Here is a 14,334-nt window from a genome sequence, read left to right on the forward strand (position 1 = left end):
GTCCAACCTCTTCTGGTCCTGACTTCTTCTCTCTCGTCATAAGGAACTTCCCGAGAACGGCAGTAGGAAACAAGGGAGAATACCCAGAGACATAGCTGCTATCGTGTCAAATCCTCTCCTCCCTTGACTCTCCTGCCCCCCCACTCCTCTTCTCTCCTCATCTGCCTCTTTTCTCCGTCGATTCCTCCTCCCTCCTCCTCCTCCTCTTCCCTTTTTCTCTCTAACTCGACCTACACCCACCGTCTTTCTCTCTCTTGCCCCCACCTCCCCCCCCACTTTCTCCTCCGCTCGTTCTCCCGCCCCCTCCCTCCACTTCCTACCCGGCGCTCTGCAGCTGCAGCTCGTCGTTGGCCCACCCCTGGAGAGTCGCACGAAAATATTCGCAGCCCGGGCCGAGGGGGCCGAGGGCAGCGAAGGGTCTGCGGTCGAAGTAGACGCTGCTGCCGTCGCAGTACCACTTGCCCTTGGTGAAAGGGTCACCCCCGTACTCCACCAGCCCGTCGTCTGCCGAAGAAAACGCGACCCTGAAGTCTGCAAAGAGATGGTGATACACTCGCTTCCTCCTCTCTACTGCTCCAACTTCCCTTCCCCTTCCTCTCCCTCCCCTTCCTCTCCCTCCCCTTCCTCTCTCCTCCTCCCCTTTCTTGCTGCTGCTCCTACCCGACGGAACGTAGTTGCCGGTGAACCAGTTCCCGCTCTTCTCCACCTGCGCAAGATGCTCTTTAGACGAGAGAATGAAAGAGGAGAAGGGAGGAGGGTATCACTTGAATCCTCCACACTGACTTCTCGAAATCTTCGGCTGCGAACAAGATCGGCTGGCGGCTGCTCGTCACTCTCAGACCTCGACAACTCGCTCGCACCTCAGGGCACTCGGGCAGCTCCTCCGACTCGCCTCCTTCGCTCTAGTACCGGTCAGGGGAAGATGAGGGGGGTAAGGAGGATGAGGAGGATGAGGAGGATGAGGAGGATGAGAAGGATGAGAAGGATGAGGAGGGGGAAGAGGTGGTCACCTCTTGTAGATCTTTTTCCATGGCCTCGAAGATCTTTTGTTCTCTTCCTCCAAACAGCGCATCCTTGCCTGTCTTGGGCTCTTCGACCGCCTGATCGAGCGCAAGTTACCCCAGTCTTCTTCTCCTCGCTCACTCACCTCCTCCTCCTCCTCTACCCCCAGACTCTCTCCGATGGCATCCCACGACTAGTCATCAATTACTCAAGCAGGAGGCAGCAGGCACTACCTTAGTCGCTCCGCTGAGAGCCCTGCCGATGTTCTGCCCCATCGTTTTGGAGTCGGGAATGATCTGAACAAGGAAGGTCAGCAAAGTAGATGAGTGAATGAAGAGGAGGAGAGGAGGAGAGTAGGTGACAGCATGGTAAGTAGAGGAGGGAGGAGAGGTAAAGCAGGGGAGGAGAGGAAGGGGAGGGAGGGGAGGGAGGGGAGGGAAGAAAAGGAGGAGAGGTAGAATGGAGGTAGCAAGCAGAGAGGTAGAATGGAGTTAGCAAGCAGATTTCACCGGCTTTTCCTCGTCCTCTGCGTTCAAGGACAGAATCCTTGTCCTTCGATGGCCAGTGGCTCCAAGACGCCAAAATGTCCCGCCTGCAACTGGAGCAGGAGAAAGCTTGCTGCTGATGAGAGGAGAGAGAGAGGCAGGGAGCGCGCATGTCCTCGCGCCACTCAGTCCTGCGATGAACGCACTGGCGGAAGTCGCCATGGCCGCTACAAGCGCCGCCATCGCCCAGACCCTCACGCCCATCGCGGCCGCCATGTCACAAGAACTTAGCGAAAATTCTTTAGTCAACAAGACAAAAAAGAAGCGACAGGAGGGGGAGGAGGAGGGCAGGAGGGGGAGGAGGAGGGCAGGAGGGCAGGAGGAGGGCAGGAGGGCAGGAGGAGGGAGGAGGGCAGGAGGGCAGGAGGAGGGCAGGAGGGCAGGAGGAGCAGGAGGGCAGGAGGAGGGCAGGAGGAGGGCAGGAGGAGGGCAGGAGGAGGGCAGGAGGGCAGGAGGGCATGGAAGAGGCAGAGGGGATAATGAGGAAGTGGGAGTAAGAAGGAGATGATGAGGGGAGGGAGGGGAGAGATTCTCAGTGCTGATTTTCTTCCTCAGGGTTTGTATGTTTCGAGCAAGAGGATGAAGTCTTGGAGTTTGGCAGCCAAGGCTTGCGCTGGCCTCATCTTGGCCTCCATGGCATTTCTTCCTGTATACGGGACGATGGCCGTCATGCGAGGATACCCCAAGGCCCCCCTGGTCTACGTGGGGCTGCTGGGGCTGCTGGCTGCTGAAGGAGCCGGTCGCTTTCAACTATTTCCAGTGGAAGACAACGAGGACAAGGAGGAGTGAGAGGAGGCGCGAAGAGAGGGAGAGGGAGAGGGAACAAGAAGAAAAGAAGAGATTTCAACAACATCTACACGATATCTACAACCCTTCACCATCCCTTGGTCTCGACATACATCCTCCCCCCTGCGCCCCTCAAGTCCCTCCATTCATCTTCGCTCCACTCAAAGACAGCAGCAAGTCGCGGGAACGATGCTGACCCGCCTCCATCATCCCCACACCGTTAAAGGAAAGAGGTGGCTGCTGCTGCAGCAGCGAGCCCAGGGAGCCCTTGAACTGCGAGATGCTGGGGGTGGAGGCGCTGAAGGGGGACGGAAGCATGGCGTCGATAAGAGCACCTGAGGGCTTGTGAGGCGAGGGAGCAAGAGGATCGATACTCACGTCGAGAGCCGCTCTCCTTGTCTTCCACTGACGACAAGAAACTCAAGAGGCTGCCCGACTGACTCGAGACAGGCCCCTTGCCGGGCATCGCCGAGCTCAGGCCCATCACACTGCTGCTAGACTTGTCAACAAACCACCAACTAAGGAGGTTCACTGCTCACCTGCTGCCCAGCAAGTTGAGGTCTCCATGGCTGGAGGGAGATTTTCCGAGGAGAGCAGAGAGGTTCGACTGCAGCGAGAGCGCGTTCATCCCGTTGTTCATCCCACCCGCACTCGATCCCGACGTCTTCATCCCCCACGCATCTCCCGACATGCCGTTGGCTGTCGTTGTTCCTCGCAAAGCCGCTGCCGCTCCCCACAGTCTCGACTGGTTTGGGTCCTTCCAAGAATCTTCAGCTTGCGAGCTCAATGCAGGAGCCCCAGGCATGGTCGACTTGCCGAAGCCGTTTGAGGTCATCATCGAGTATCCGTGGCTGCTGGTTGAGCCTCCAGCCTTGGACCCCACATGTTTGACTGACTGGAACGCCTGACTGGTAGCGACGGCATTCTTCGACACGTTCTTTGAGTGCGACGAATGCCACGCTGACTGCTTCGGGGTCGTTGGGATTGGTCTCAAAAGACCAGACGAGGTTGGAATCCATTCGGGCGGCAGTCCGAGGGCTCCCCCAAGGTAACTCACTCGAACTTCTTCTACAGAGCTTCTCATCCTACTCGCTTCGATTCGAACAGTTCGCCAGTTTCCGTCCTTAAAAGCCTACAAAGGTGATAAGGACAAATTTAACAACGGAATAGGAGTACCTGGATAATGGAACCCACGAAGTACTTGCTTGAGTTGTTGGTCGACGAGAAGGACACAGAAGTCGGAGGAGCACTGTTATTGAGCACTGAAACTTGAATCTTCGAAGATGGTGATCCATACTGACTGTTGGGCGTGTGGTGGTGAGGTCCTTGGATAACACTAATGTTCGATGCAGACTTCTTGGTCACAGGGTTTGAACCTGATAACTTAGATGCTTGGTTGATCTTCCTGATGTGGTTGGACTCTTGCCCCGAGTACGACAGGACAGCATGAGAGCTATGGTCATGGCGATGTGCAGCACGGGCTTCCATCCTTGTGCTTTCATTCATCTCTGCGGCTTTGATCGTCAAGTAGTCTGGCTGCTTTGACTTGGCTTCTCCAAACCAATAATTCACAAGATCTTCCTGATGCCTGAGGTATTGCGATTGACTCTCGGTCTTCAAGTCTGTTGGTTTCGGCTTCACCAGCAAGCTGTTGGAGCTTAAATGTTTCGGGGTGCCTGCAAAAGTTTGCGCAGGAACATTCAAGCCATTCAAGTTCGAGAATAGCAGAGATTTGATGGAATGTCCGTCCATATCTGCAGATGACACTGAACCCAAGGCTTCCTTTTCCTTGGATTTTCCTGAGGAGCCCTTAAAGCGTGAGGGAGAAGCTTTTGAATCCTTGCTGTCAGATTCACTTCCAGAACCGTTGATCTCTCCCCCCTTTTCGCCTAGAGAGATTTAAGTTTCAGCTACGAGAAATTCGATTCGAAAAGTGACAAATGACGAAATGGTCACCTTCGTCCTCCTCGTTCGAAGCAACATTTCTTCGATGCCTTGCGGAATTTTTATGCGAAGCAAGAGCTTGCGATGAAGCAAACGCTCTAGAGCATGCCTGTCAATGCATCAAGAATGTGCACGAACCACCCTGCTCTCTTCCAATCACCTCACACCACAACTCGTTTTCGGAATCTGAATTGGAAGCTTCTTCGTCCTCTGAGCTTTCGCTGGATGATGAAGAAGATGATGAACTCTCAACTTCTGGCCCCTCATGCGGGCAAAATCTTGCATGAATCAGTTGCATAATTTTCACATAGAAATTTTGTACTTGTTCTGTCTCGCAGCTTTGCGGCTTTTCCGGCCATCATGTCGTTTACCCTTTGGAAACGTCGGATCTTGAGCCTGAATGGTGCTCAAGTCTTGGAGAACACTCTGCCACAAAAAATCGCATGAACGGAGCACACAGAGGTGATGATGAGCACCTTGCGATTGAGGGCTTGAAATCTGTTCGAGAACGACGTGAACCAAGGCCGATAAAGTTTCACAGAACTGTTTTCACACATCATTATTGTCAAAATTGTTTCAACAAAATGTTGGGAATACTTGTCTGTCCCTTCTCCAGACTGTCCCGAACTGTACGGAGTTCCCTTATATCCCCACATATTGCTCTTCTCATCGATTCTGTCTGCCGTCCTTGGAATCGTATGTTTTCTTTCGTGGTCGAGGGATTCAAGCAAAGCTTGCAGCTCATACTGAAAAAAAGCATTCTGTTACCATCTTCCTCTTCTACCACAGAAATCTAAGTACTTCGTAAGCGAAATCTTCTTCGTCAGGTCGTCTTCGTCTCTTTCCATTCCTTGCCGGAGGTGCTGGCGCAATCACCAATGGCCTGCACAATGTTTCACACTCAGTTCATGCCGCTCCTCAATCATAATTGAAAACCTGCATGCCATCCTGCCTTCAGGTCTATGACTCTCGCCGGCTTTCTTCTTAGCAGTCATATCTCCTTTTCATCATTCACATGTTTAGAGAGCCAACTTGTTTTCTAGAATTCAACCTGTATTGCTGATTTCACTCTCGGAGCTTTCGCGGTCTGCTGGTTGAATTTGATGGTCGGTCTTGTCGCTGCTCAGGTACTTCTTTCCGCTCACGCACGCGTTTCTTGAATCTCGCGTCATGGCTCTTGTAGCACGACCTGTGGAGTTTGAGCATCGGAGTATCGGAATATCAATCGATCAATCTACTTGTCACTGCCAGCTCTGCATGCTCCTGCCTGTCAGCGCTCTTTGGGTTCTTTTCCAGGGCATTTCGACTGGTTCTGCCTGACTTATCTCCGTTCCCTTTCGAGTCAGGTTTTTCCAGCTGGTCAGCAAAATCAGATTTTTGGAATGACCGTCATTAATCAAGGCTGACATCTTGAGTTCGGCGCGTTCTCTTGACATCTTGTTCTACATCTGAATCAGAGTCTTGGGCGGAAGGCTCTTCCACCGGATCCCGCTTTCCGCTCTCACTCCTTGAAGAACAGAAACAAATCAGATGATCGACTGAGGAAATCAAAAAGGTAACTGTTGTTAACACATTTTTTGGCACCTTGCGGCTGCTCCGGCGGGTCGCCGAGGTCTAGTCCTCATGGTTGTGACCAAATTCCGACCTGAAGATATGCATCAGCGCTTTCTTTGCCCCATACTCAACTCAAATTGAAATAGAATGTCACCGTTGACAACAAAAACCGCTCACAACAACTACACCTACAACTACTACAACGAAAATACGTCCAAAATCTGATTGCGCTCTGCTAGGTAGTTGAAAGTGGCTTCAGATTCACCGCTGCTGATACCGATTACGATCCAAACAAAGTACTGGAAAAAGTGCATTGTTGCATACCAAAAACAGAAAATGTTGCTTTGATTTGGGGATGAGCAAGTCAGGACACAATAGAGTACATTGATTGATTGATTTCTCGGTTGTTTCTATCACAAGCGTTCGGAGGAGGAAAGCAAGCAGGCCAGGTTTGCTCTTCCAAGGACGTCGCAACCTCGTCATTGGGATCCCTCAGATCAGAACAGTAGCTTCCCAAAACAGGCGAGGGTCATGCACGCAGGAGGAGAGAGAAGGGATCAGCAGGCAGGGTGGGATGCTACTGACAGGGACTGCAGGAGCTGCAGGAGCAGGAGCTGCAGGAGCAGGAGCAGCAGCAGGGCGTGAAGGGGGTGAGGGATGCAAGGAGATGGAGCAGGCGGGGGAAGGAGGGAAGGGGAAAGGGGGGCGAGAGGGGGTGGGGGTTATAGACCGGTGGGGTAGAAAATATGGGGGTCTACTTGTGTTTTAAAATCCTGGTAGGAGGGGTGGGATGTTGTCCGAATAGCGTGGGTACTCATAGGGGATGGAAGGGGTGGTTAAAGAAGTGAGTGGGTTTTGAGATGGTGATTGTGGGGTACAAGCGATAAGAATCCGCGAGGGTGGGGTAGTCTCAGTCCCAGTGAAAGGGGGTGGCAAAATGTTCCAGATGGGTAGAGAAGCGAGGGTGGTCACGTAAAGAGGAGGTCGTTGGGAAAAGGGGGTGGTGAGATTTGAGGGGGTGGGGTGGATGTTGAAAGGAGCAGTGCGGGCGAACAGATCTTGTAGTTTGAACACTCACAGTTTGAATGATTCGAAAATGATTCAGACGTTTGAACTGTGATGAGTAAATTTCATTTATAATAAGAACAATTTCTGGAATAAGAGTGGGTTGAAGGAAATTCAGGGTGGAGAGGTAGGGGTTCTTTCTAGCGTATTGTGTGAAAAAAAAAGGACCCCAGGATTGAACGTGAGTCCTAAATCTGGGTGTGAGGTAGGGTGGGGTACTCAAATTCACAGGGGGTAGGTCCCCAAATTGAGTCCCACCCCAAAAGCTACTTCCCCGGCCACAATGTTACCACCCTACCCCCCCCGACCCTCCAAGGTTATATGGATCACCCTAGCATACCCACCGGTGGGATGAGTGAATACAACCTACCGGTGGTGGGATGGGTTCAAAAAGTCACTCTGTTGGAGGCAATGTCGGGCATCAGGAGGAGGGTGGGGTTGTTTCTCCAGTAGCATAGGGGGGTGGGGGTGATGCATAAAGAGCTGAACAAAGGGTTAGAGGTGAGAGAGGCTCGAGGGGTGGGGTGGTGAATCTGTGGTAAAGAGGGGGGGGGGCATTCCATTCAGTAGGGGTGGTTTAAAGGTAGAATGGTGGGGTGGGTATGACACCCGCATTGCTGGGACGTATTGACAGGCGAGGGGTGGAGGCGAGACCCAGAGAGGGAGGGAGGGGACAGGAAGAAAGCATGGCGAGAAGGATCATGGCGAGAAGAAAGCATGGCGAGAAGGATCATGGCGAGAGGAAAGCATGGCGAGAAGGATCAGGGCGAGAGGAAAGCATGGCGAGAAGGATCATGGCGAGAGGAAAGCATGGCGAGAAGGATCATGGGGAGAAGAAAGCATGGGGAGAAGGATCATGGCGAGAAGAAAGCATGGCGAGAAGGATCATGGCGAGAGGAAAGCATGGCGAGAAGGATCATGGCGAGAAGAAAGCATGGCGAGAAGGATCATGGCGAGAGGAAAGCATGTGGAGAAGGATCACGGCGAGAAGAAAGCATGTGGAGAAGGATCACGGCGAGAAGAAAGCATGGGGAGAAGGATCATGGCGAGAAGAAAGCATGGGGAGAAGGATCATGGCGAGAAGAAAGCATGGGGAGAAGGATCATGGCGAGAAGGAAGCATGGGATCAAAGGAGCATGGCAAGGACACGGCATGAGACAATCGTCGATGTCTTGAGTCACTTGTGTATCGGCACTCAACAGGGTTTAGATAAGAGCGCCCAGAGTGAATACAAGGGAGATTCTCTTGGAAAAAGCACAGAGATGTGGGCAGTACGTTCTGTACAGACTTAAAAGCTCTGAAAATGAAGTAAGAAAGGTCTATCCCAGCTTGTATGCTGCTGGGACTACCTTGTTTTGTGCTGTGTTCCAAGGAACAATTTGAGCCCTTTGGCAAAATTCAACATATTCACAAAGCCAGGCGATTCAATGTTCCTAGAAGACAGTCTACTTGCTTAACAGCAAGACTATTCTCTCCGCAGCAAACTTCAAATTGAGAGTGTGCATGGTTGGCACATAGAATCGCTTCGGAAATGAGATTGGATTTGTCTGAACAGCTTCCAGACCTGACATATTGTAGCAGCGCTGTGCCGCACGACAAGTACATGGACCCCAGCTGGATGGAGAACAGCCTGCTACCGTCAACCTCATGCCACTTCGCTAGAATGTCGGAAGCGACTCGAAGGTACCGGGGACGCATCCTAGACAGGTGCGATCAACCGACATGAGCCTCAGCCGCAGTTTGCAATCGCAACCTGACATCGCCAAGCGTGAAGCACGAGACAGCCAACGCCATGTTCGCTTGATATCTATCAGCACCCATCAGAAGTTGAAAAACAATGTCAGAATTCAGATGATCATCAGCACGTTCTTGAACCTCAGAAGGTGATATGGGTGCAATTTTTGTGCTTCTTTCGACTCCAAGAACTTTGAAAGCTTCATCTGCCTATACAAGACATCACATTGCGTCTTGACGAACCATTGGTACCCATGGGTCGCGTCTTTGTGCATCGTCTCCAGTGCACTTCTGTTGCAAGATCAGATAAGGCATCCATTCGTGATAACGAGAGAGGAATACGCACTCTAACATCTCCTCCGCTGATTTGTTCAAAGCATTCATTTCCTGAAAGCATGTCAGCTTCCTAGCCGACTTGTGTGATCATGACATCACCGTGATCGGGTGCCTCCTCTTGCAAGCGTCACATATCACTACCGCTTGACCCTCATCGCCATTCGCGTCAGGCAAGATCGCAGCCTCGCACTTGTGCCCATCGCAGTCTGGCCATGGATTGCAAACTAATGAATTGAAATATCTTTCTGCTTGCCCAGATCACACACAAATCGGCAGATGTCGCATATAGTCACCTGGACCCGATGTTCCCGCGCACCATTCGCAAGCACACTGAAAGAAATAACCTTCTCTTATGAGCTTCTGTCGACGCTGTTAAAGGAATTTCGCCAACAAGGAGAATATTGACCATCCGTGCGGATCGCTGCTGAAAAGGGTCGACGTATGAGTAGAAGATCTATGCGTGCTGACAAGTCATTGAACGCTCTAGTCAACAATCAGGTAAGGTAACCTGCTCTCCTTCCTTCAAGTCTCGAGCTGCCCGTACAATAAGCTGGCTTGAAGTGTTCAGTCCAAAGTCAATAGCATTTGCATGCACCTCTGCTCCTCCCGGCACGAAGGAGTACACAGCATTGTAGTTGCAAGCATGGTTCAACATACAGGCAGAAGGGAAGATACCGAGACCGATGCGCTTGAAGCTGCACGAAGATTGAGTGGACAAGCTGATCACAAGGAAGTCTACCTGCCATTGGTGATGGGATGAGCATTGAACTTGATCCGCAGCATTAATCGTGCCACTTCCTGTGGTGTGGGGCTGCCTGGTACCGGTGGGAACCAGGACAGAATAATTCGAGCATCGGAAACTCTATGTTGGAATTCAGAAGAATCTTGCAGTTTGCTGTCGTGGCAAAGGAGCTCGGCGATGTTGTCAAAGTGAATTTCATCAAGGGTAGCTTCTGCTTGCAACAGCTTTCTCGACAAGCTTCGTATCACAAGGCGCACGGTTTCATCATCGGTAAGGAGCCGACCTTTAGATCTTTGCCTTTCGCACAAGACCGAACATTCCAGCGTGTGCTGAGGTCCAGCTGCTTCGAGGCATGCTTCCTCGCAAAAGAGGGTGGTACATCTCCAGCAACGAGCTCCCCCCCCTCTATCAATGCCCTTCATGCAATGACTGCAAATATCATTCACATGATCGTCGGCTACAACTGTGCAATAGTTTTCGGATCGCAGAAGAACAGAACCAGCTTGACAGCTCCGCGACAACCTCGCAAACCTCCCATACCTGCGGTCGATGTGGAGCTGCAATAATCCACCAGATTCCAAGGAAAGAAGACGTCTTGCTCTTGCGCATGCAGGTATTTCAGGGTCGATCTCTTCCCGCTCTTGCTCACGCTTGTCACCCTCCCTCGCTTTCTTCTCCTCTGTTCTCCTCTTGCCTGGGCCTTCCAAGAAGCCTCGTCGCATTGCCGCAGCACTCCCAACCCAACTCTCACGGTCCGATGAGTCGGGGGCCGGGGCGGCCGGCCGGGCCACTGATAACGACCGGGCCCGGACTCACGAGTACGAGGCTACCGTTGCAAGGAACCTGTGAGTAGAGGAGAGGAGGGGAAGAGACGGGGGTAGAGGAGGCGATGGAGTTCAAGGCTGGTGAGCATGCCGTCACTTCTGCAACCTTCGCCTACGCAACCCCTAGGAAGCATCCGTAAGTGAGAGGCTCCCGCGATGATCGAGACTGAGAGTGATGGCGATGCAGCTTGTCCTTAGAGCGAACTCTCTTCATGCGGCAGCCGCGAGAGAGCAGCGCCAAGGTGGCAAGAGCGAAGATGAAGGGCAGACGCTCCTCCAACGAGACTGCCAACTCCAGCCGAACGTTCTCTATACTTGCCTTCAAGTCACGCCTTGAGGGTGACATAGCAAACACTCTTCAAATACCTCACAGTGCTGTCTTCGTCGAAAGTTTCCTCCCGTGGGCAGACGACAAGTCTGCCCTGCTTGTTTCTTTCTTTCAGAACCAACAAGTGTCAGGCGATCGAGATAATGAGAAGCTCGCGAGGGACCTCACGGCAAAGATCATGCGGCTTGAGCGAGGGCTTGCGCTTGAATGCGGCAAACCTTCAACGGCAGCCGACAAGAGCGCTCTATGCTATGCCACCCATGCCATGATGGTGGAGGACTCAAGCCTTGGAGAGCGCGAGGTGAAGGTAAGGATAATCATGTCTGGGGACTACGAGCAGTACCTGTCGTCCTCGTGCCTTCCAGCTTACCAACAAGACTACCTTGAGCCACACACTGGAAGAAGACACTCCACCGGGACTTGCCAGGGCCCTCTCGAGCTCAGGGTTGCAGAGACCCAGTCGCCGGTTCTTGAAGGTGATCTTAGCGCACAGCAGTATGCTTCGCTTTCCAGCCCTCCTAGGCCTCAGCATGTCCAGCTGGCCTCGGGCAGGACACAGGAGATCTCCAACTTCCCCCGGCAGAAGCTGCTTCCTCCTTCATCTCGCTGGGGTTTGCGAGGAAGCATCAGCGAGCTGCCGACAAGCTCACGAGCCTACAGCGAGGAGAGCCTGGCCGACCTGGAGCCCATGAGACAAGCCATCGCAGCCTCTCGGGCATGTCGCGAGAGAATATGTTCCATGTTAAATAGCTACGGGGTGAAAGTGGAGCTACAAGATCTTGCCAGCGGGTGTTGACTTTCGCAGCCCTTCATTCACTTATACAGGCACATCAAACTCAACTGAAAGAAAGAAACAACTCCAGCCCTCATTCCCTTCACGTTGCTGGAACCTTCACGAGGAAAAGATCTTGAGCTGCCGATCCTTTGAGGCTGTGACAACGAACTTCGCGTCAGGACCAAAGCGGACGCCTGAGACGGACTTGGAGTGCGCCTTGGGTACGGAAAGGACTTCGTTGAGTGACTTGGTATGATAAACCTGAAGCGAAGTTGCTCCCGCACAGGCAAGATACAAACCGCTGTAGTCGAAAACAGCGTCATTCCCCTCTCCATCCCCGGAAAAATGCTTGACAGCAACAGCTTGCCCGCTCATCTTGGCAACTTTACGGAGGTCCCAAATCTTGAATCCATCCCCTCCAGCCGTGCAGACGTAGTATCCATTCTCAGAGAAGTTGATGCTGTTGACCTCCCCTGGATGCGCTGCGAAAGTGACGACATTCTGCTGAGTCTTCACGTCCCAGACTCTCACCAACTTGTCCACAGTCGCCGTGCCTGCCAGTAGGTCAAAGCAATAAAAAAGGAGGAGCAGGAGAGACCTAAGATAAGGCCGTCAGGATGAAAGGAGGCAGCACTATATCCCGAGGTTATCGAAGCTTCTGAGACGATTTTCCTGCACTTTCCCAGTGCCAAGTCATGTAGGGCCCAAGTCTTGTCATGTGACGCGGACACGATGAAGTCACCAGTGGCGTGCAGAGTGACGCCCGTTACTTCTCCTTGATGTTCCTTAAATGTATACACATTCTCTCCGCTGGTGCTTGACCACACTTTGACGGTCTTGTCGGCTGAAGCGGAAAAAACTAGCTCAGCTGCTGGATGGAACTGAACACACGTGACTTTCTTGGAATGTGCTGCTATCTTGTGAACGGCTTGTTCTGTTTTCTGATCAAAGATCACAACCTGTAAGGCGCAAGGGAATCATGAGAAACTAAATACTCCAGCTTACATGCAAACAGCACCTTGTTATCTGCACCTCCTGTGACTGTGAGATTTTCACGATTGGGATGCAAATCCAGACAAAGAATCGCATTGGCCATGTGCACGGGAAAGGCCTTCTTTTCAGTGAATTTGCTTATTTGATCTTCAGGGGTCAAAGTGGCTGATATTGAAGGGTCAGAAGAGCTTTCTTCTAAAAGACAATTCACGTGCCTGATACTTCTCGCTTCTTTCGGTTTTTGGATAAGGTTGTGGATACCTCTGTCATCTTGGCCTTCACAGCTTCTGAGATGCCTTCACCGTCATCCAGCTGATCCATCCATTCACTTGTTTCATTACATCGCCATGAGAGAAGTTGCTCACCTCCATGCTATCATTGCCGCTCGTTGGTTTCACACCGTTGGACGCTGCTCCTGCTGATGGCAGAGAAAACTCCCCCTTGGCGGACGCCTTGACCAGAGCCTCGCGTGCCTGACACTTGTCTGACAAACTGCAGAGGAAGAAAGATCCACAGGCAACAGACACGAGTAGCTGACCTCATCGCGTTCCTTCATGAGCCTTGAGATCACCCGGCAGGCAGCATCGTGTTGGTACAATGTGTGCGAGAGCTCTTGTCTCGTTTGCTCTAGCAGCCTGGAAATCCCCTCATCACACGACGAACAGAAACTTTGCCCCATTGCAAACGAGACTCCTTATCAACAATTGAACAAGCAGTCACTTACTTTCGTAAAACCACGCATTCGCGCACTGTTTGTTCCCATTCCTCTTGGAATCTGGAATCTTCTTGTCAACAACGCATTTCTTATGTTTATCGAATACATGCTAAGCATCCCAGGAATGCTGGTAGACTTCACAGGGCGGCCTTTCACGTAGCAGTTTCCTGCAGTCTGTATCATTGCAGCGCGAGGATTCGAGACACACGGGCACAACAACAATGAGGTGCAGGAGAAAAGCGGGAAAGGATCTGAGCCCCATCACATTTGAGGGCGGATGGGAATCGCAAGGAGTGAACTAAAAGAATTTCACCTTTCACTTCCATGATATCCTCCATTGACAGGGGTTCCCCTGTAATAGGACAAGTACCATGATCCTGTAGACGCGATGTATCAGAAAAATGATCAGCATGAGACAAGGAGTATGGTCAGCGCAAGACAAGCAAATATGGCCAACGACAACATCTGCAATGTCAGCGCAAGACAAGCAAATATGGCAAACGACAACATGTGCATTGTAAGCGCATAGGTCGCTTGAGTCGGAAGGCAAGAGCAGGGTGGCGTAGAAGAGGGAGATGGACCTGGATGTAGTTTTCGATGAGGCTTCGCTCGAAGACGAGGCCTGACTTGATCGACATCCTCGCTTCTCTCGGCGCCTCTCCGCTCATCGCGCACACTATCCCCGACATGCTGCCGCGCCGCTGCCTCCCTTCGCCACACTTCTACCCTACCCACCATATTCTAGCTACTCAGGCCCTTGGAAATCAGGGTGGGTCATAGTGACCCCACCACCCCTTCTAACGTTGTCAGTGGGGGTCCTTGAACTCGTGCAGGGTCGGCCCCCCACCCCCTCAACACCACAAAAAGCACCCCTACCCCTGCCACCACCCTAATATTAGGAAGCCATGGTGGAGCCGGGCCATCTAGATAGCAAGGACAATCTTTCAAAAAGTTCTACAGGGACAGAAATGCGAGCTGGAGACACGGGGGA

The 14,334-nt window shown here is 52.1% G+C and overlaps 8 protein-coding genes across 8 annotated transcripts; 4 read left to right on the forward strand and 4 right to left on the reverse strand.

Annotated features, from left to right (window-relative positions):
- Positions 1-316: 316 nt before the first annotated feature.
- On the reverse strand, positions 317-1,730 carry GUITHDRAFT_105494 (hypothetical protein; the record flags this gene model as incomplete). The annotated part of the gene is made up of 8 exons (XM_005835793.1): positions 317-531; positions 661-706; positions 765-815; positions 861-902; positions 1,011-1,100; positions 1,148-1,195; positions 1,236-1,298; positions 1,512-1,730. 8 exons carry the CDS (start codon positions 1,728-1,730, stop codon positions 317-319), a joined length of 774 nt encoding a protein of 257 aa, XP_005835850.1.
- Positions 1,731-2,126: 396 nt separating this feature from the next.
- On the forward strand, positions 2,127-2,336 carry GUITHDRAFT_105495 (hypothetical protein; the record flags this gene model as incomplete). Its single annotated transcript, XM_005835794.1, has 1 exon — positions 2,127-2,336. The coding sequence occupies one exon, from the start codon at positions 2,127-2,129 to the stop codon at positions 2,334-2,336; it is 210 nt and encodes a 69-aa protein (XP_005835851.1).
- A 129-nt stretch (positions 2,337-2,465) lies between these two features.
- Positions 2,466-6,145, reverse strand: GUITHDRAFT_105496 (hypothetical protein; the record flags this gene model as incomplete). The annotated part of the gene is made up of 14 exons (XM_005835795.1): positions 2,466-2,668; positions 2,712-2,821; positions 2,873-3,465; positions 3,510-4,222; positions 4,649-4,703; positions 4,754-4,820; positions 4,875-5,023; positions 5,079-5,160; positions 5,214-5,277; positions 5,329-5,466; positions 5,516-5,633; positions 5,685-5,784; positions 5,862-5,922; positions 6,097-6,145. The coding sequence occupies 14 exons, from the start codon at positions 6,143-6,145 to the stop codon at positions 2,466-2,468; spliced, it is 2,502 nt and encodes an 833-aa protein (XP_005835852.1).
- A 1,530-nt stretch (positions 6,146-7,675) lies between these two features.
- GUITHDRAFT_105497 (hypothetical protein) lies at positions 7,676-8,188 on the forward strand (the record flags this gene model as incomplete). Its single annotated transcript, XM_005835796.1, has 1 exon — positions 7,676-8,188. One exon carries the CDS (start codon positions 7,676-7,678, stop codon positions 8,186-8,188), a length of 513 nt encoding a protein of 170 aa, XP_005835853.1.
- Positions 8,189-8,743: 555 nt separating this feature from the next.
- On the reverse strand, positions 8,744-9,749 carry GUITHDRAFT_105498 (hypothetical protein; the record flags this gene model as incomplete). Its single annotated transcript, XM_005835797.1, has 7 exons — positions 8,744-8,840; positions 8,883-8,921; positions 8,977-9,017; positions 9,066-9,211; positions 9,260-9,335; positions 9,511-9,661; positions 9,706-9,749. 7 exons carry the CDS (start codon positions 9,747-9,749, stop codon positions 8,744-8,746), a joined length of 594 nt encoding a protein of 197 aa, XP_005835854.1.
- Positions 9,750-9,830: 81 nt separating this feature from the next.
- On the forward strand, positions 9,831-10,274 carry GUITHDRAFT_105499 (hypothetical protein; the record flags this gene model as incomplete). Its single annotated transcript, XM_005835798.1, has 1 exon — positions 9,831-10,274. One exon carries the CDS (start codon positions 9,831-9,833, stop codon positions 10,272-10,274), a length of 444 nt encoding a protein of 147 aa, XP_005835855.1.
- A 285-nt stretch (positions 10,275-10,559) lies between these two features.
- Positions 10,560-11,382, forward strand: GUITHDRAFT_162338 (hypothetical protein; the record flags this gene model as incomplete). The annotated part of the gene is made up of 3 exons (XM_005835799.1): positions 10,560-10,668; positions 10,720-11,336; positions 11,357-11,382. Exons 1-3 carry the CDS (start codon positions 10,598-10,600, stop codon positions 11,380-11,382), a joined length of 714 nt encoding a protein of 237 aa, XP_005835856.1. The 5' UTR covers positions 10,560-10,597.
- A 272-nt stretch (positions 11,383-11,654) lies between these two features.
- GUITHDRAFT_93577 (hypothetical protein) lies at positions 11,655-14,017 on the reverse strand. The gene is made up of 10 exons (XM_005835800.1): positions 13,925-14,017; positions 13,657-13,720; positions 13,450-13,510; positions 13,353-13,403; positions 13,167-13,263; positions 12,994-13,101; positions 12,844-12,940; positions 12,654-12,793; positions 12,234-12,594; positions 11,655-12,189 (listed from the first exon to the last, which is right to left on the reverse strand). Exons 1-10 carry the CDS (start codon positions 14,009-14,011, stop codon positions 11,753-11,755), a joined length of 1,503 nt encoding a protein of 500 aa, XP_005835857.1. The 5' UTR covers positions 14,012-14,017; the 3' UTR covers positions 11,655-11,752.
- Positions 14,018-14,334: the final 317 nt, after the last annotated feature.

Source organism: Guillardia theta (genome assembly GCF_000315625.1).
Source record: "Guillardia theta CCMP2712 unplaced genomic scaffold GUITHscaffold_20, whole genome shotgun sequence".
Lineage (NCBI taxonomy): Eukaryota > Cryptophyceae > Pyrenomonadales > Geminigeraceae > Guillardia > Guillardia theta.